A 21,510-nucleotide genomic window follows, 5' to 3' on the forward strand; every position below is an offset into this window, starting at 1 on the left:
TTACGGCTTTTAATTCTGTTACTCATACGTCAGTCTTTAAAAATAAAAAAAAAAGCTTTCCAAGCCAGAAAGTATCTTGTTTTGTCAAGCTATAAGTGTTGTTATTTCTCACAAAGAGTTTACAAGGCTCAGCCAATCAACTTGCTTGTCACAAAATCATCACCACCCATAATATGTAAAAATGCACGGTGAGTTACAATGGCCACTCGACATCTGCACTACTTATCCTGTTAACAAAGCTCTGATTTTAGTGAAATCTACATATCTGACACCACTGAAAAGCAGTCTAAAGAACTAGACTCATTTCAATTTAGTGTTTGTATTTGAGAGCAGCACAATTCCTGATAGCATGGTGGAGAAATAGATAACTGGCCATGTGTAAACTAAATTAAATGACGAAGGAGTGTTAAAATGCCACTTAATTTTTTAAAAGAAACATTTCCTTCATTTTCATAACAGTCAACTTTCCTACAAAAAGGCTGCACATAGAGTGTAGACTGCTTTTAGCACATATCGTAGGAGTTTCAAATATTTACACCACATGTAAGCAGTAAGCAATACTACTGCATTTCAAACAAAACCATCATCATCATCATCATTAGCCTGACTACGCCCACTGCAGGCCAAAGGCCTCTCCCATGTCTCTCCAATTAACCCTGTCCTTCGCTAGTTGCGGCCACCTTAGTCCCACAAATTTCTTAATCTCATCCGCCCACCTAACTTTCTGCTGCCCCCAACTACGCTTGCCTTCTCTTGGAATCCACTCCGTTACCCTTAAGGACCAGCGGTTATCTTGCCTTCGCATTACATGCCCTGTCCAAGCCTCTTCCTCTTGATTTCGACTAGGATGTCATTAACCCGAGTTTGTTCGCTCACCCACTCCGCCCACTTCCGATCTCTTAACGTTACACCTACCATTACTTTTCAAAGGATTACACATGTTGCATGGAGAACTAATCTTTCAAGCAGGTCTAACTGTGGAATGCATACAAAATGATGCAAGGTATCATAGAACTCTACGTATTTTGCTTTCTCTTGAAGCCCACCACAAGCTCAGTAATTCGGCTGCTGACTGCACTCATCGAAGTCACCAGTGTAATAGCAACTAAACATCAGCAATTGTTTCACTTCTGCGCTATTACAGTTTCCCACTGTTCCCAATATTAATAAACATAGCACTTGCCATCAGCCTGCTCTTCTCTGATGGCCATGGCTGCCACCAGGAACTCCAGAACTTTTTTCGAGGGGGGGTCTTCGAATTTTTTGTTTTTGTTAAATGTTTATTTGATTTTATTAACTTTTTGTTTATATTTTTATATTTCACTGTTTAAAAGTGCATTTGTAACTTGAAATGGGCAACTTTATATATATATATATAAAGATGCACACATGAGGAATGATCAACTGCTTTAAAAAAGCTTGTTCATACTCTCTCAATTCTACTAATCATGCTCATGAACAGAGCTCAGTCAATAAAAAATTTCCGTTGGGACGTAATTGGTTTAGTCTACGGAAATTAAAAATTTTAAGGCTGGCTATAAAGCCAACGAGCTCAGCCCCACTCTGCTTTACATTTATAATGTCCTAAAATTGAAGCTTTTGTAAGGAATCGTGTGCAAGAAGTTGAAGACTGGAGGGTAGGGGCACTACTCTCTCTGGAGAAATGTTGGGAAGGGAAGCGACCCCCCCCCCCCCCCCCCCCCCCCCTCCTCTCCCCCGTTGCATTACCACTGTCTCATCTGCAGCTTGTAGGATGTAACCAGAACATCATGTTTAGAATGCAGCCCTATGTGAATTTGCCACACAGGCATGTAGAATTAGGCTTTCAATTTATGCTTGCTTCTGGGCATTTGCACTTTATCCACAGGCCTATAATGTTTTTCATAAAAACAAGCAAACACCTTGGACCAGTTAGCTAAAAAACTGGTCTAGAAAGCACACCAGCAGTGGCATTCCTCCTTGTGAAACTAATTTAAAGACTGTGTGGTTATTTTAAGACTGTGTAGTTAAGTGAAGCAGCTTAATGGAAGGCAGACTAAAAGAAACCACAACAGAGCTAATTTCCAACGCAAGCCATGAGTTGAAACAATATGAATGCATAACAGTGTATAATGCTCAAAAGAGGAACACTTTTGATAATAGAAAGTCTTCTTCACAACTCCTATTCTGGCTCGGCTTAACAAATCACTAATCATTCATGCATTAGTTCATTCCAATGTGCCATTACATGTGCTAGAAGGACCTGGGTTGTTAAACTGGTAGCGTGCCAGCAATCTCAGGGTATAAAACCTGTACCTAATGGTATCTGCTTGTTCACAAAAGAAAAAAAAATGTCTCGCATTTTTCTTTTCAAGAAAACAAAACGAAGAACTTTCTCTCTACATGCGAGTAGCAAAAATTAAAAAAAAAGTGTTTTCACATCCACAGTACAAAAATTATAGCACATCAGACAGTGCTGACCTAAACGCCATTGATTTCAGAGTCCTCGTTTTCACTCTCATCAATTGGAGCTCGGATAGCTTGGTACCACTGGTTGGTCAAGTCGGTCATCTGGATCTTGCCATCCTGTACCTCCTGCACAAAGCCGTTGAGACAACGTTGCAGTTGTGCAGAAGATGTGTAACCACATTCAAATGCATTAAAACTTGATGCAGTAACAAGTGCCCACTTGCAAGCTTAATAAGTCCACTGACCAACTTTTACAAGGTGTTCATGCCTTCATTTAAATTCTCATTATTTTTTCATGTCATTAGTACACATCACTAGCCAGTATCCTTGCCCAAGAAGAAAAAAGAATGCACTTATGATAGCACTGCAAAGGTGTTTGGAAGAGGATGCAATCAGAGACGCAGCACTGTATTGTGCAACAGGCCCAGTGTTGGGGGCATGCTGCATGTATTGCCTGGACGACAGTGTGCAACCCATACTGGACATGCCCCAGTAGCCTTCCAGAGTAAAGCTATAAAATTTATGTGCACTGCGAACCTGACTGTAATTATGCAAAGGAACATTTCTGGTGTTCAAGATGCCTGACTGCAGCTAGGAGAAAGAATACTGAACATACTCCAACACCATTTCACTGTGAAAACGTAGTTACTACACTTGACTGCATATTTTTCTAGAACCTTTTTTTTTTCCCCCATTCAGCTTTTGTAACCTTCCCTTACTTATTCCTTTTGACTCTTCACAGCTAGACAAAAAGCAATCTTCTCAAGAAAGTAAATGTTCAGTCATCATCATCACCATCACCAAAATTAGGCTTCAAAACATGACATGAGGGACACTTTAGTCCCAGGCTCTCAAATACTTTTCTTGCCTTATTGAATAAAGTTACCACAAATGTAGCAATAATCAATGTGTGTCACCTTCTGGGTGAACCGGCGAGTGAAGAAAGGGATGAGGTACTTTATGTCTAGTAGAATAAAGCCCTTGATGTTGCTTTTCATGAAGTTCACCTCGTACTCCTCTTCGGTTAGTTCAGATAAGTGCTCTGCATCAATAGTTTGGCCCTAAAAGAAAATATGTTGCATCAGAAGAATTATTATGAAGTTCAAACCCTTAACAACAGCCATAATGCAAGTGGTTTCATGGTACCTGCATCAGCCAGCACATTGAATTATTCAAACAAACCAGCAAAAACATCGTGGATTTAGTTTCAGTGAGCACAGAGGGATACCAAAACCTGGTAAGCTGTCAACGGGCTTATGTGTGCTTAGTACACAAGTAAAAAAAATATTTTGAAAGTTAATCATACCCCTAATGCCTTGTGATTACACTGGTTACACTGGTCACATGAGGCATGAAAAAAATGAAACATAAATGCTGATATGTAGTTTTAATTGACTATAACGCTCGAACCAGCCTGCTTCAAGAGCTGGAATGACAACAGGTGACGCATCAGAAGACACATTGGCGTTTTTTTTTTTTGCCTCACATGAACTAATGACAAACTACATGTGATGGCCATCGTTCGATTAATAAAACCAAAACCAAAACAGCATCAGAAAAAAATTCAATTTAAAATATTTAGCGTCCATATGTGAATATCATGGGGTGATCCATATATATTATTGTTTACCACATCATTTGAAATAAGAAAACACGCAAGAGAAAATCTGGTGTCTATGGTCCTTTAAGAAATAAACTAATAAGCAACTTTGCAAAAAAAAAGCAATACTTACCATTTCTTTGGTTTTGCTAAGAGTAACTTGTCGTGCTCTTCTGCGTTTCTTCCTAGTTGTCTGTTTGTCTGCCTTCAAAAACTGAAAGAGAACATAAAACATGTGCCATTAATACAGTAGAACCCCGCTGTTACGTCTTCTACGGGACCATGATAAAAAAAAACGCACCAGACGGGAAACGTAGTAGTCAAATACAGTGCATGAAAAAACTGCTCATCGTTATTTGCCCCCTTTTTTTTTGTTTCTTTTAAAAGGAGCGTGCTTGTTTAGAGGCTTTTCAAGGCTTTGAGCTCTCATGGTTGTGTGTGCTCAGAACATTTTAATTGCCCTGCGATGGCTCTCTGTCTGCCTGAACAGCTGTCCAAGGCCGGCAGCAGCAACGAGGGAGTGTGCGCAGAGCAGGATAAAGTTGCAGCAATGTGCGAGCGCTGTGTTTGCGGCAGCCCTTTTAATCCTATGCAAATATCATCCAATAGAATCTAGAATCAACATTTCTTAGGCTGTAGGGGACAAGAGTAAAGCAGATGACAGAACCAAAAGCATCGGAGCCAACCTGTGCAGCCGTATCTCGTACAGAATTGAACAAGCACCGTCTGCTGTGGTATAGTTTCATTATCTTGCCTACGGTAGTTTGCGCCAGTGCTTAAAGTCTGGCTCCATTGAAGGAGAGCCCCTAGTGATTCAAGCACAGGTGGAGAGGAAAATAAAGAGGGACAGAGAGAAAGCGGCTGGAAGCCTGTTTTACATATTTATACAAAGGGGTGTAGTTACAGAGTACAAAGAACTACATACATACAGAATGAAAAAAATCAAAAATAGTTCAAACTAGAAACATCACTAGTCTTCTCTGGGAGGCAGGAAAAAAAACTCTCAAAAGAAGATTCTAAACGGCTTAGAGCCGTTTTGGATTTGGGGAGGCTGGAAGCTTTCTTTACTCAGAAGGTTGCTGGGGGAGATTTTGGGCAATGTTTCTCATTGTTATTGGGTGGCCTTAGAGCTGAGTGGCCAGCTCTAGACTGACTTGTGGTACGAGGTCATGGGTTTCTTGTTTTCTTCAAGCCTTCGTGCAGTGCTGCCGACCTTTTATTAAGGCGGAAGCCTTTAATTCCTCATCGTTGCAAGCATGAGTTGTTGACAGAAATTCCACGCTTTTCAATTGGTTGAAATGGTCGTGACGTCACAGTGCGCAAACTTCAAACGGGGCCAACTGTACTTTGGCTAGTAACCATGCAACCATGCAAGGGATGGTATAGTGATGCTCCAAGTAAAATAAATAAATAAATAATACTGAGCAGGAAATTGGTCGAGTTGGGGAATCGAACCAGGGTCTCCGGAGTGCGAGACGAGCACGCTAACCACTCAGCTATGCCAGCTCGATGGTTTGGAATGAACAAAGGCACGTTCACCCCCATCTTCCTTCCTTCACTTACGGCGAGGTTCAGGTGTCCACCAAGATATGCGAGACATACATTTCCTTTCCTCAAAAACCAATTTACCCCTCGAGCAAGGCGTAGAGCCGAACGGGTGATGGTGTTCAGTGGACTCACTGGCAGCGTTGCAAGACACTGTCGCGTTCAACTCTTAGAGGTGAAGCTTAACATCATAACCAAACATCAGTGACACAGGCAGCAACACCGCGCTTAAGGCTTTTGCCTTACCGCACTTTAGGTCAACAAAGCGCCCCCTGAATTTTTTATACCCATCTCAGGTTTTAGGAAAAATGTTAATGATTCTTACTAAAATAACGGTCAAATTTTTGAAACAAGAGAGAAAAAATGTTTTCACCACCGCTAACAAGAATAAAAAATGGTTGCCTGCTTCAGATTCATGCAGTCTAGCATGGGGGGTTTCAGATCCCTTGTCCACACTAGTGGACGAGTCCAAGCCCTCCCTTCCCAGACTCCCCTGACTTTAAGCACTGGTTGGCGCTCCTGTCACTGCTGTGATGGAATGGCATTGACAAAATTAACGCCGGCCATAAGCGTGTGAGGAGTCGGCGTGGGCACAGTGAGCTGGAAGCCACCGAATATGGTAGTAGTGAAGCATTGAGTCCCGCTTTGGCCAGCGTGCCATCACTGTGTTGCGTGCGCTAAACGTAAGCTGGCAAAATGCAGGTATGGGGTAAAGCAACAGTGTGAGGTGACATTCGCGACATACCACACGGGCGCACTGCCACAACTGTGAATTGCGTGGCTTTATATGGGACGCTACAGTAGGACTGGATACCGACACCGTAGCAGCCAGGAAACACAGCAACCGGAAATGTAAAAGCGGCGTTCTAATGTACAGGAACGTTAGCAAATAAAAAATACAGCCTAGTATGCTTAAAGTCAATTTAATGTTTTATTTCACACCACAATTCTTCAGCTGAAACTGCAAAGCATTGTAAGGCAACTTAACTCAAAAGGCAAGCCATCAGAGACTTTGGAGCCACTTGCTTAGATATTTCGGATTTTTTGTTGTTGCAGACTAAGCTGAAATACGTCCGATTTCTTTGCAATTTTCCAAGTAGCTAGCTGGCCCGAGAGAAGGCAGAGAAAAATTTTGTGAAAGAAATGAAGTCTTCGGCTGGTGTAAAATATTTAAACAACCAATGTGGCTGGGCAGTGTTCCTGGTGCCTGCATCTGTCACAGACCAATTTACGAATCTTACCTTCATAAGAGGCATTGTGGATCCACCAATAACCAGTATAGTGAAGAGCACTATGATGAGTGTTGTTGTCACGACCACATGACGTTTCTCATCATCAAAGTCCAAGTGCATGGCCAAAGCATAAGCAATGGCCCCTCTGAGACCTAGTAGAAGAAATTAACACAATTCCAAACAAAAATCATGCACAATTCAATGCTACCCATGCAAAGAGCAATTAAAGAGTGCCACAGGAGCAATAGTTGTGCATGTAAAGGACAGTTTAGCTGACAATATGCAGCTGGTGCAGATATAACGATGGTTTAATTTTCATAGACACTTAATTTCTTCCTTCTTGAGCATGTTTAGCAGCTGAAATGCCAGAAGTTTGTGACTGTTGTAACTTCTTTCCCAGAAATCAGGCATCAGTAAAAATTTTAAATTCATTAATTAAAGAGAGGTTAAAGCAGTGCAAGGTTACAGTAGTTCGTTACAACTTACAGGGACACTGAGGGCAACTCCATCAGATAAAGAAAACTGTATAGCTGAGACAGCTCTGAGAAAGCTGTATAGCTTTCTTTTGCAGCCATATGGCTGCATATGGGTGGATTTTTTCCCGCCACTCTGATCCAAACTAGCAACACTAATCATAATGTTGAGTAGCATAGGCTTGCTTTGTTTTAATTTACCTCGTTACCCTAGTTAAGCTAATATTCAGGTGCGCAATCCTCCGGTTTATCCTCCTTATTTAACCTTACATGACATCACTGCAGCACACTTAAGGAAAAAGCTGGTCTTGGTGACACTTGTCTTCCAATTTTACTGTTTTTTAACTAGAAAGTGGAAATGCAGTAATCTAGACCAACCTCAATTTGTTCTTAGTGCCTAATCAAAGTATTATTCTATGTTGCTAGAATTATGCTTGTTCAGTGCAACTACATGTTCAGTGGGCTTAGAATTCCCTCACAGAACCAAAACATAGAATCTCTTGCAACCAGCAGAGACGCCCTTTACAAATGTATCGCTTAGCAATCATTTGGTACCATGCATCTATTTGGCTACTTTAATGATGCTCTGTATTTCTTGCTGCCGTTTAAACCTAGCAAGGATGCAGCAATGACACCAAATCATCGTTGCCACACTCTGCTCTTTCGTGGTCTCGCATGCCTCTAAGCAGCATCTGTAAATGTGCCTTTAAAAAGTAGCATTATTTTGAGTGCCACATGCAATAATGCTGTGACCATGAACCATTCCTAAAAATAAATGACAAGCAATTTCTAACTGAAGTGGTGCTTTCATTTGTTTCAAATCTGTTTTTTTGACAAGCCAGTCTGCATCGTATTTGCAAAAAAATGCAAAAGGTAAACCATTCAAGTTCGCCTTTCAAGGTTTGGTCAATTGAAGCCACACACTAACATGAAACAATTTGTATCAATGCCACTCTAGATCAAATCTGAAGGCCTTTAGCACACTCCACTAAGCTAAAGGTAGCATTTTCACTTACCACTGTACCACATGATGAACATCATCTTCTTAGTAATTTTGTGCTCTCTAAAGTAGTTCATAAGGAAGGATAGTGGGTATATGTTAGCTGCCCGGCCAAGCAAGCACAGCACCTGAAAATGTCAGACAAAAATTAAGTGAGTAACAAGAAATCAATTACTGCATAACAAGTGTACCTATAAACCTTTAGTGGTTAAAAAATAAGTGCAAAAAATAATAATAATAAAGTTTTAATTAACATGTACTTGGCAGCTATTATCTACTTCAGCAACCAATCATGAATAGCACCAAGGTGTTACTATTAGTATTAATAACAACCTTTTACATCATCATCATCATAATCAGCCTGACAACGCCCACTGCAGGGCAAAGGTCTCTCCCATGTCTCTCCAAATAACCCTTTCCTTTGCTAGTTATGGCCATCATATCCCCGCAAACTTCTTAATCTCATCTGCCTACCTAACTTTCTGCCGCCCTCTGCTACATTTGCTTCCTCTTGGAATCCACTCCGTTACCCATACGGACCAGCGGTTATCTTACCTTTGCATTACATGCCCTGCCCAAGCCCATTTCTTTCTCTTGATTTCGACTAGGATGTCATTCACCCAAGTTTGTTCCCTCACCCACTCCACCCGCTTCCGATTTCTTAACATCTTAACATTACACCATTCATTTTTCTTTCCATAGCTCGCAGCATTATCCTTAACTTAAGCTGAACCCTCTTTGTTAGCCTCCACGTTTCTACCCCATAGGTGACTACTAGTAAGATACAGCTGTTGTGTACTTTTCTCTTGAGGGATATTGGTAAACTGCCATTCATAATCTGAGAGAACCTGTCATATGCGCTCCACCCCATTCTTATTCTTCTAGTTATTTCCCTCTCATGATCCGGATCAGTGGTCACTACCTGCCCGAAACAGACATATTCCCATACTACTTCCAGCACCTCGCTACCAATTGTGAACTGCTGTTCCCTTGCTAGACTGTTGAACATTACTTTGGTTTTCTGCATGTTAATTCTTAGCCCCACCGTTCTGCTCTGCCTGTCTAACTCAGTGATCATGCTTTGCAGTTCATGTCCTGAGTGACTTAGCAAGGCAATGTCATCAGCGAATCGCAAATTACTTAGGCATTCTCCATTAACTCTTATCCCCAACTGTTCCCATTTCAGGCCCCGAAATACCTCCTGTAAACAGGCGGTAAATAGCATTGGCGAGATCGTGTCTCCCTGCCTGACACCCTTCCCTATTGGAATTTTATTGCTGACTTTATGGAGGACTATGGTAGCTATGGTAGCTATGGGCTCTAGTCCATTTTTTCCTTACACTTGCTACTCTCTTCCTGTCTCTTGATACTGTACCTATCCTTTTGCTTTCCATACATCATTTAACCATTTCTTTTGAAGAATATCCATAAGTTGGTTTTCAAGACTGCATTTCTGTTAAATGCACTACAACCCATTCATGGTCTGCTACTTAGCTCTTTCGTGTGGTGTGGATCTACCATGACTAACTGGTACAGATAAATGCATTTCTCACTACTTTCAGCACCTCAGTACATATCGTGATGAGAAAAACTAAGCGATGACTAAACATGTTCACTCACAGAGATAAGAGAACGTTGCAGCTACACTCAGTTACCCACCCACTAACATGCCCAAATAACAGGCTGCCATGCTTAGGGCAAAAACACACCTTCTATGACTATGAATGTCATGCAACACGTGTACTTGCAGCATGAATGGAATGCTGCAGTATGCCAACCCCCAATGGGTACCCATACAAAAACCATTCTCCCTAGGGCTTTGCAACGGTTCACACCCCAGTTGTAGCCTACATGCTTCGCCTCCTCCTGCCATCTTCTGTCTGTCCCCACACACAAGTGGGCTTGCTCATTTCATGTAATGAGTTCCAAATACCCCCACTCCTGCACCTTATTCAGCATGTGCTGGGAGTGCAGGCAGAGTGGTGACAACCGTTAACTCTAATGGCAGTTAGACAACCCACACAAAAAATTTCTCTCTAAAAAATTTGTGAAAAAATTTGTGGCATTTATTTCAAGTAATTTAATCCTTCCAAGGTATGATGCTGGGCGAGTTGGTAGAGCATTCTTTTGAGACACAGTGCTGGCAGACAACGGATGAGAATGAAGACACACAGAACACGCACAATGCGCTAGGTGTGCACACAATGCGCAGCGCATTGTGTGTGTTCTGTGTGTCTTCATACTCGTCCGTTGTCTGCCAGTGCTGTGTTTCAAAAGACAGCGCATTGTGTGTGTTGTGTGTGTCTTCATTCTCGTCCATTGTCTGCCAGCGCTGTGTTTCAAAAGAAATCTTTCCATCCTGAAGTTCTCATTTACATTCTGGGGACAAACAGGCAATTAAAAACTAGTAATCTTTAACCAGCGGCCCAATTAATTGAAAAACAAAAAAATTTACACAAAGCACTTAGGTGCACAAAATTAGACTGCAGTAGATTTTTTTCAAAAGATGGCCCAAATCCCAAGAGTTAGAAAGATGACATAAATAAAGTAAAGGAAGGATAGAGAGATAATAAAGATTTTGTTGTCTATGGCACAAAGAAGAAAGGAGATGCAGGAGTAAAAAGAGAGGTAAAATGTTCGCAGAAATACTCACAATGCTCCATATAATAAGAGAGGGCTTGATAATAAGCCTGTAGCTGAATATAGCAAGGCCAAGGTAGGCAAACACTGAAGTCTCTGCAAGGTTGGAGGAAAGTTTCAAAGGTTAAAAAGGTCATAATGAGACTGTTCTAAAAATGCACCGTTATCGGGTGTCACTGGCCCTCAATACTGCTATACCTTAATTTTTGAATACCCATTTTATCAAAAGTCATACCAGACTTTACATTTGAATATTAGGAATATATAGCTACAGCAGCCAACATGGTAGCAAGCTTCCCTTCTTGACAATAACAGAAAATCTAAATATTTTTTTTTTCAAGTTTTTCATCAAGGATAGAAAGGAAAACAGTTGACACAGTGTCCAGTTTTCTGATATAAAAAATGTGAAGGTATCTTGCAAAAAAAAAAAAGAAAAAGGAGAAAAAGTGAGTGCACACACACAAAAAAGCTTAGCAGAGCAAAACGAAAACCTCACCAGCAATGAGTGAGATCGTCCGCAGTGTTTGTTGCATTGTAATCTGAGTCACTGAAGACAGATTGAAGTGGGTGTAGTGAGACATCACAACACCGTTGAAAAGGATTGCCATAATGCCTTTGCCACCATGTGAAAAGAAAAAGAACAAAAAGTATAAGATTACAGCCCTTCCACATTTTGTAATTATCTACTCAACATACATATACCTGATATACAACTGATCATGTATCTACAATGGTTCCAAAGAAACTAAGCTCAAAGGAAATGTTTAATCACATATATAAGCACGAAAGGACGAGAGCAGACAGTGAAAAACACAAACATCAACAATTTCAATGCACTATTCTCTGAAACAATGTTCCAGAAGGTATAGGTGCCCACAAAAGTTTCCACAACCGAGATATTTAAAGAAAGCTTAATTATTTGGCATAAGGTATAAGCATGCAGCCTCGAAGTGAAGGATGTGCTTTGCACTTCACTAGTCGACCTGCCCAGAGCAGCCCTCAATGGCTGGCCGTGCCTCTAGGTAGCGAGGACATTCAACTTTTTCGTAATTACGGTGTTCTGAAAACTTTTGTGGCAACCTGAACATATGATGGTAATGATAATTCTGTTTGCTGATTAAATGAATGGTAACACAGTACAAGATAAAAACAAGAAGCATACTATCCGACTGAGCTTCCAATCCTGGTGCTGAAATTTAAAACATGCACAAAAATGCTGACCAGAAAATTATAACTCCACAGACCCATGCCTGCTCTATAACAAATGCAAAATATGAGCAACAAAATGAGGCATGTGCACAGGGCAACCTCACTGTGCACAAGTCACAAAAGAACGGGAAACATAACCGGAGATAGAACATTAGGAACAGTCTTCCTTATTTCCTAACACACTGTTTTAGAGACCAAGATAATACAGAGTTGAGTTTTGCAATCAACTGTGAGCTCTTTGCATCCTATCTCTCTCTCACAGTGCAGTATGGTATGTGGAGTTTAACATCCCAAAGGTGCTTATAGCATGTGGAAGATGCCATAGTGGAAGGCTCCGGATTAATTTAGACCATCTGGGGTTCTTTAACATGCACTGACATTGCACAGCGTACGGGTACCATTTGTATTTCATCTTCCGTCAAAATGAAGCCACAGTGGCCGGAATTGGATCCCGTGACCTGGGGCCCAGTACCCAAAAGCCATAGCCACTAAGCCACTGCAGTTGGTCAATCTCTTTTGTGAACTCTAGTTCTGTCAAAGGGTAAAGTTATCTCAATAAATGTTTATACGGCACAAATCTGTGCCAAATTCAAGCCCACAATCATTCTAACAGAAAGAAAACCTGTGTCATAATTTTAAGTCAAAACCATGAGACTTTATTTCCCTATGTTAGGGAAACTAGGCTTGCAACAAAAAGAAACCTCACAATGCAGTGGAAGAGCTCAGTCTGAAAATAGTGGGGTCATTACTTCGAAATAAGATAATGTAATGTTTAGCGTTAGACTGAACAGTGGTCACCAATGAGAAAAATTCAAAATTATATGACAAATTACTAGAATGCACATTGTTACACTCCAAATGTAGTTTTAAATGAGAGTTGTAATCTATGCTTCAGTGCCTGATGTTATTCTGGTGAGACTTACATAATTGGGACCTTACCTGACAAGTGTATGCCTTCTGCAAGCCCATAAGGAGCATATACAAAAACCAGCATCATCCCAAATTCAAGGGATGGATTCTTGCGCAGATCTACATACTTGAGCAGGTGCACCAATGAACAAGTTTAGTCAAGGAGCAACAGCAACCTCTCTTGGGCTAAAACTCGTACAACTGTTGCAAAAGATAAATGCATGCCAAATTTGCACCCAGTGAATCTTGAAAGAAAAGGGAAAAATGAAAAACCAGAGTGCTCATTCAAATAAAAGAAATATTGTATTACAAATTCACCACCATGCAGGTCACTACAGTTTGCAAGAATGCCTTATCAGGGCCTTTCCTTGAAAAGCAACTCCATGCTCTCCTACTATGAACTGTGCAAGTACTTCAGTGCCTCGTTTCCCAGGACTGAGGCTCTTTTTGGGAGCAGAAAAAAACTACAGCCTGTATTCTATCCTGAGATGAAAAAAATCGTTGTGTTGTCCTTTCCTCATCGCTTCTTTTGCTAAAAAGAAACGCGGGCTATACAAACCTGCAACCACCATTTACTTGCCATAACATCAAATATGATGTCTGACTATAACGCTGCAGCCATGGCTACATGAGTAGCATGCTCTTACTTGTACATGCATATCCTTCTGGCTGCTCATGCCTCTTTTGAGTGTACGTGAGACTGTTAGAGCGAGCCTGGTGCCTGTCAACAACTTCATTTATGTGGAAATATGCTCAGACCTTCTGCCCATAATCCCACTGCACATGACAACAAGTACTTGCAAGTTGCAAGCAAAGTTCCTTCATGTTACACAACATAGTCCATGCTGGCGCAAATGTTCGAGCCTGAGCGTTGTTATGGCAAGTGTGCTTATCTGCAAAAATGATCATTGCACTCACTGCAAAATTACTTCATGCAAAATTTTTGCTGCCCAGTTTACAAAGCTTTTCTTTAGTATTGTGGAAATACTTGTGACACACTGCTGCTTGGCATGCTGCACATTTCACCACAGAAAGCAGTGGACAGGGCGTTGCATACTTTGCCAACAAGGTTTTGCTCAGCAAATGGAAAAAGCATTGATGGGGAGGGGCATCCACAATAAGAGTGCAATTATATACTGTAAATTGTAGTGTTTAACATCTCAAAATGACACATGGGCTATGAGAGAAGCTGCAATGGAGGGCTTCAGGTTAATTTAGGCCACATGGGGTTCTTCAACATGTGCTGACATTGCACATCCCACAGGTGTTTTTGTATTTCACCTCCACCAAATACGACTGCTGCAACCGGGATAGAACCCGTTACCATGGGATCAGCAGCTGAGCGCCAAGGCCGCTGCCATGGCGGAGGTTCAATTATATCATGGTGTTCAGAGCAACACTACCTCACTTCGTAAGAGACCCAGAATGAGCACATGGGCTGCTATGTTAAGGAAATGTAGGCTGCTGCAAAAGTCTTTCTACCATCCATCTATAGACGCTTTACAGCGGCGTATCATGGGGGCTGCCATCTTTGATCACGTGATCACGCCGCCATTACTCGCCTCCTGACCGCTCGGCGGGCTCGGCGTGCGCCTCGTCGCGACGGCTGCTGAGTCTGATGTTTCGGTTCCGACAGGCAGTTTTTCAGCTGATACGGTTGTAAAGGAGTGGGAGGACGACACTGTGGTTGGTCCGAAGCTTCGAAGAACATGTGAAAACCCGAATTTGATCACTTTAGAAGAGCCGCTGAGCTCTCCGCCTGTTCGAGGGAACGGGTGGATCGCCTGAATGCCGCTGAAGGCTTTGCTTAGTATTTTTTTATTGTTATTATCTAAAACAACACGGTTTAATGACCCTGCGGCTGCGCAGGTCGTTGTCGTATTATGTACATGCATGCGGAGACTGCTCTAAAACGCTCACATGCACATCGTACTCATTTGTTTACAACCTGTTAAAGGTGCATAGGCAACCTAAAATATTTTCTGTTGGTTTGCTAAACAAAGGAAGGCGACAAAAATAAACAAACAAATGTTACCCAATCATTTAGGCAGTACCATGCATCAAGCAGCCTTCACAAGCTGGCATGCAATCGTTTACAAGGATTCCGCGATATAATTATAACGCGTGCATGGAAGAGCGTTGACTACACGAAGTTCACAATTATGTCAGCCTGATATAGTATAAAAGTGTGGTACGCTCCATGCTCGATATGCGGACATGAAAGTGCTCGAGGTCTGGTTGGTTGTAAGCAATCAGCCGGAGTCACTTCTAGTGACTGTCTCGCATGGATCGCGAGGAAGTGACAACCGCAGAGCACAGCAGCCGTAACACAAATGCTTTATTCCGATTGTGGTCCACGAAAATCGCGCTAATTGGAGCGAAGTTTAACAGTAGCACCAAGACGGTGTGTAATACACGAACTGACGGTAAGCGTTGTCCGCTCGCACGGCTATGCACTGCACAATATGCAGTAGCGGTATAGGAGCGTACGTCGTTTTTTTTTTTTGTGACGTTTCGGTGGCGGGACAGCTCGTTCATGCGGCTATGTTGCGCGCTTACCGTCGCAGATTTTCCAAGATCGAGACCTTTCTTTCTATATTCGCTGTCTTGCGCTGGCGAACATGTGTGTTGCGTTCGCCCGTTCGGAACGGGTGGATGCCGAACGGGCGCGAACAGGGGCAGTACGTCCTTGTGCAGTTCGGTTCCGTGAAGCTCGCAAACGATCGCATCCCGCCCCTTTAACTGTTTGTCGCAATATTTGCAATCCACAACAGAGCATGTATTTTATCTTTCCACATTTCCACTGGTGCGTCGAGGCATACACGCCGGCAGCTTACGAGGCAAGTAATGACGCCGTGCTCTGAGCGCACCTGTGGCGCCATCTGGTCTCAAGCGGAAGAACTGCGCGCTGTAAACGGTCTATATCTATGCATGGTAAGGGCACTCAGTAAGTGAAATATCATGCATAAAAACTTTTTACAACTCTGTATTCAAAGCTATCTCTTATTCAAAGCTATTCATTAGTGCTTTCACTGACTGATCAAACATAACTTCCACAAAAAAGGAAATGGATGGGCATTGTATGAAGTGCAAGCTGCTTTCTTTTGCTCATTCATGTACATTCCAAATACACTTTTTCGTACCATATTTTCCAGACTATAGTTCGCAGACTATACACGTTTGGAAGCTGAAATTTTGCATGGTGAGGACTATCTACATCTGTGAACTATACGTGACTAATATTTTAATAATGTTTGGCACAGCCGAAGGAGCATAGGGTAGCTGTAACAGTAAAAAAAACAAAAAACGTGGCCCTACTGCACCTACAACATTTTGCCGTGATAAATCATATAGTGAAATAACTCCGATATGCAATACGCTTCAATATGCAAATGAATGCAGCTCGCGATGACTGGTTTTCAGAGTTTGGATTTATGAGCATAAGCTTTTTCAAAACCTTGGCGAGAAAAAACTAGGAGCGGCGCAGACCTTCTTGAAGAACAACTGCGATGGTTTCAAAAAGACAAACAGCCTTCACGGCAACATTCAAGCTCACTTTAGTCGAGTAAAGTTGAACTGAGCAGTGGCGAAAGCATTAGAATTAGAAAAAAGTGCACAGACATGGGCTGCTTCCCTGAAACATCGAAGGGAAATGCCTGTGCGAAAGAAAGCATGGAGGTGGAGCACACTAGCTTGGCCAAATCTTGAAGAAGAGCTTGCAGAGGGGTATGGACAGCCACGGGAAATGGGGAATGCGATATTGACTATGAAAATAGGACTGCTTGCTCGTACTGTGGTTTCTGAAGAAGGTACCCAGAAATTCAAGGGTTGTGCGCCGTTGTTCGCCAGACTGATGAAAAGGAATCAACTGAGTGTTTGATTTTCATGCAAAATTTGTCCGTGTGGACTATACACCGGGTGTAGACTATCTAAGCAAAATCGTCTTATTTTAAGGCAAAATTTGCCTCTGCAGACTTACACCGGGTGCGGACTACACTCCAGAAAATATAGTATTTATTATTTAGTTTGAATTCATTCATAAATAAAATTTCTCTCTTTGCTCACTTATAAAACTTACATGTAATTGCTCACCAGTCATGAGCAGTATGAAAGAGAACAAAGCTTGAGCACTCATTTATTGATTACTCCATGACAAGCACAGTTTTTTCTGTTTTCTAACCAGTTTCATCTTGGCATATACTACCCAAAAATCAATCTCAAATTTAGTGAAGAAATAACACGAAATGAAATTTTGTGCAAAAAGATTGTTCCTCTCATACTACACATGATTGTACATATGTAATGTATGTGATACCCTACACTAGGTGTTTTACCAAAGATGTTCTGCAGTTTTTAAAAATAGGCTTTATTTTTTTTTTTAGCACAGCATTTTGGCACAACATTTGTTAACCATTCTACTAGTTAGCACGTCTTAGTGGTAATCTGAAGCACTACACCACTGACAATGCAGTGCCAGAAAAAGCGCTCTTTTAACTCAAAAAGCATATTTTTAAATATTGCAGAATATTTTAGGTAAAACACCAGGTATGCGAGACCACTTCGAGTTACTTCTGATCATGTTGCATTTGCTGCAGGCTAAAAATATGAACATTTCTTGTTGTCATTTGTTTCTTCTCCAATAAAAAAATACTGTCTACCTCAAAATTAAAAAAAAGTTGCACAATTTTGAAAAATAGTAGTGCATCTACAGAAGTACCAAATAATCTCAACATGTAGAACGCTTTAAAAATGTTCCTTCAATAATTATATTCTTATGCATGTTATTTCAAACAAAAATGCATAATATAATGTACATGGATGGGTGTAAAAGAGGCTTGTGTGAATATCCGATCATTTTAAATATCTCAGCAATTAGTAAAATATTTTATATTTGATTCAATCCAAATGCTTCATACTCAAAATCTCAATGTAATCATCATAAACAATAATGTTTCCGGTACTCTTGCTATTAGGCATTCCACTTCAAGTATTGCCCCTTTTATTTAATGACTTTGTTTAATTAATACTATTTATGTATATTACCAGATAGATAAACACTGTTTTCCATGTGTGTGAGGTGCCCTGTTTAAAATTTCTGACATTGCATTTTAAAACTTCACCACACTCTTTCCTTTCGTTGCAATGACCTTGTGTTAGAAAAAAAAATGGTTTTGAAAATGCCCACTTGCACCTTTCTTTTTTCCACAAAACTTATTCAAAAGCCACACTTCAAAATTACTTGAAGAAAGCTACTATTCGCTTCAAATTCACTTGGCGCGCATGCATGCGCGCATCCACACACACGCTTGCACACTAATTTGCATAAGCCTAGTCAAAAGGTACACTAGTGAAAATACATTAATCTACCGATATCACTGTTCAGCCCTTCAAGAGGTAAAGGCGATGAGAATTTTGTGAAATATCCCCAGCCTTACTTTTATGTGAGGCCACCCTACCTTTTTAAGAAAGTGTTTTTGGCAGCAGAGCTGGTTTTACTCAGCTTTTAAGTGGCTGCTCAAGGCTGCTTTGCTTAAAGTGTAACTTTACAAAAATTCAGTAACAATTCAGGATTACATTATCAAAAGACAGATCAAACAGATCCCTGAATGCTGCAAATAGTCAGAGATGGTACGGCAAAATTATATCCCCCACATATCTGAAAATGCTCAGCTAATATCAACCCAGAATTCAATAAAAGCATATGAACATTTGATTTCTCTTTAATAAGAGCTTAGAGTGTACGCTCTCTGAATGTAAAAAGTATTCTTAGAATCTTTTAAACATGTCTATTTCAAGACGGATGCAAGGCAATATTGCAAACTCAACAAACAATTCAGAGAATACATATTAAAGCAACAGCAAAAGGATATAAGAGCTGCTGCCAAGGCAAAAGCCACTCCAATAGCAGCAGAGCAGAAGAAGACGAGAAAAAAGCGCTGAATGCCGTGTAATACGAGCTGTCCTGTTGTCAAGGAAACCATGCTTGGGCTTCCCGACTCCAGAATGGTTCTGGATGGGAAAAAGCAAGAAAAAAACAAAATTAGGTGATTTAAAACGGCTAACATTTCATCAGTGTATTCCCGATCGCTGAAAATTAAGCTTGCATTTGAAGATAAAAGCCAAGATACCAGAGAAACATGCATACAAACACCGAACACTGCAAAAAATTTCTGTGTGTCCAAACAGACTGGTTCAAAGGAGGCATAATAACTCACGTGGCAAGGACGATAGAGACTGCGTCATTGAGGATGCTCTCTCCAAACACCAACATGTTCAGTACTGGATCTACATCCAAAGCATGAAAGATAGCCAGCGTAGCTACAGGATCAACAGCTGATATAAGAGAGCCAAATGCAAAGCTTTCAGTGAAGTCAAGCTTGTAAGCTACATCAGCCTGTAAGTGCAAGAAAAAATGATATGAAATGAAATTAGATTCAACATTGCTACTGATCCATCATATCTCCCTTGTGATCAGACATGCTTTTAAAAGAGAGTTTTCCGCAATATTTACTCACTGCCAATATTTTAATAAAAAAATAGCGTGGCCAATATCAAGGTTGCAACAAACAGCACAAAAGCCGCTTAGATGGCATTTCCTCACAAGGGTACTGTTGTGGGCAAGTTGGTTCGACAAGACAGAAAGGAACAGCGCAGACACAGGACTATGAAGGCGAATGACAGAGATGCCTGTGTCATTCACCTTTATCATTCTGTGTTCACACTGTTCCTTTTTTTCATGGCAATGCCTCTTAGGCCGAAGCCCAGCTTTCAGAATAGTTACAGTAACAGAAATAGCACTCATAAGAAATAAACATTTGACATATAAGAATAACTGTAAGAATAACAATCTAAGCACTGAATTCATTATTCATGAAATGAAATTATTAGTATAATATTTTGCACAACATGTAAAAATAATGCTCGTGCTTTGTTCTTAATCCAACATATTTCTGTTCGTCTAATACAATAAAACAACACTGAGATGTACTCGCTCAAACTGTAGTTTATGTAGTCGCACGAAATCCCCGACTCAGCTTCCATTAAACCTCGTGGATTTGGTGGCCACTTGTAGCGCACTCGCTCATTGCGAACGTCTTAGTTAGCGGGTACTTATCATCGCGTATGAGGCTGAAGGTGCATCTCGTAAAACATCCACAAACTATGCGGTGAATCGCAAGGAAGTTTCACTGGTGCTTCTCAGGCGTATATTTTGGTGATACAGCAATATTGACACAGCACATGACACAATCAGCATTCTTGCAGCTGCCGACACACGAGGAGAGAGAGCACTTTTGTGACCTTGCAGAATGCACTCTCTTGTCCTTGGTGGCCAGGGGTGCCAGCGCATACTCGCTGCTTAGCCAAAGCCCCGTTCCCGTCGATGTCTGAGCAGTCCCGGAACCAGCCCCATGGATGTGACTCAGCTCATCCACAGTTCAGGCTAGCTGCAGCAAGTTTCGTTTTCCCCCATGTGCTGCAGCTGCCACTGTGTTGCTCACTTAATCACTGCGCGGCTATGATTCGGCTCGTCTTGTTGCGTTGTCACAATATTCGCATTGTCATGGACCGTGCGCATCCTGTGTGCAGTGCTTCTGAAGTGCCATCCCTCCAGTATCGCCACTCTTGAGTCGGGGCGAACCTACAAGTGTTGACCATCATGGAGAAGTTCGACGAAATATTGAACGCAGGAAGAAGAAATCTGTGGCAGCGTGTGAAAAGGACCTTCCACACACAGTTAGCACGGGGCTGCACTAGTAGCTGTGAGGCTGCCTCAGCGGCAGATGTGGCAGATTTCTGCACTCCAAAGTGAATAAAGCTTCCATGTGTGCCTTCCTTTGGAGGATATGCCAGGTCTCATTCTTTGTATGCAAAGTGGAAATATATATCAGTTATTTTCAGTTAGGGCGTACTGCCACTTTGAATGTAGCTCTTCCGCTGTCCCACGATCAAGATACGCCTTGACACAGTTTTAGTGCACTGAAAATGTTGACTAGGTCTCATGAAAATCATAAATTTTATGTTAACTGCTATTACAACAAACCACCCAAAAGCCAAATGCTTATCAATGGGAATAAAATAGAGGAAACGATTTTCAGGGCATGTCTCCATTGCTATTGTGATAACTCTATTTTGTCACATGAATATTTCCATTGACAACTTAATGAAAAGCCCCTGCTTAACTATCGCCTAGGTATGTATATTTTTCTTTAATGAACAGAGAAAGTGTCTTGATTCCAAAATATTAAATATACACATAAAGGTGAATTAAAATTGTGCTCTTCGGTAAACAGATCACACGAGAAAAAAGAAATCTCTTGCACTCTTTTTTTTAGCTCATGACAGCCCTAAGCACACACAGGAGTTCATCCATCACAATTTGAATTTGTTCCCAAGCATCCACTGGGTGACAAAGAACTTTTCTTTTAATTCCTGATATCGTGCAACACAACGCGG

The 21,510-nt window shown here is 41.2% G+C and overlaps 1 protein-coding gene across 2 annotated transcripts in view; it reads right to left on the bottom strand.

Annotated features, from left to right (window-relative positions):
- Positions 1–1,698: 1,698 nt before the first annotated feature.
- Positions 1,699–21,510, bottom strand: part of Nhe1 (Na[+]/H[+] hydrogen exchanger 1) — a 32,902-nt gene continuing 13,090 nt past the window's right edge. For both annotated transcript variants that reach the window (XM_089581748.1, XM_089581747.1), the window contains exons 7-16: positions 19,272–19,450; positions 18,927–19,065; positions 13,087–13,192; positions 11,435–11,551; positions 10,952–11,034; positions 8,315–8,426; positions 6,835–6,977; positions 4,182–4,262; positions 3,366–3,509; positions 1,699–2,574 (exon numbers count right to left, since the gene is read on the bottom strand). In XM_089581748.1, coding sequence (XP_089437874.1) covers positions 2,461–2,574; positions 3,366–3,509; positions 4,182–4,262; positions 6,835–6,977; positions 8,315–8,426; positions 10,952–11,034; positions 11,435–11,551; positions 13,087–13,192; positions 18,927–19,065; positions 19,272–19,450 — 1,218 coding nt within the window. In that variant the 3' untranslated portion in view covers positions 1,699–2,460. The remainder of the gene's footprint in view (positions 2,575–3,365; positions 3,510–4,181; positions 4,263–6,834; positions 6,978–8,314; positions 8,427–10,951; positions 11,035–11,434; positions 11,552–13,086; positions 13,193–18,926; positions 19,066–19,271; positions 19,451–21,510) is intronic.

This window comes from Amblyomma mixtum, chromosome 3 (genome assembly GCF_055824585.1).
Source record: "Amblyomma mixtum isolate Tamu chromosome 3, ASM5582458v1, whole genome shotgun sequence".
NCBI lineage: Eukaryota > Metazoa > Arthropoda > Arachnida > Ixodida > Ixodidae > Amblyomma > Amblyomma mixtum.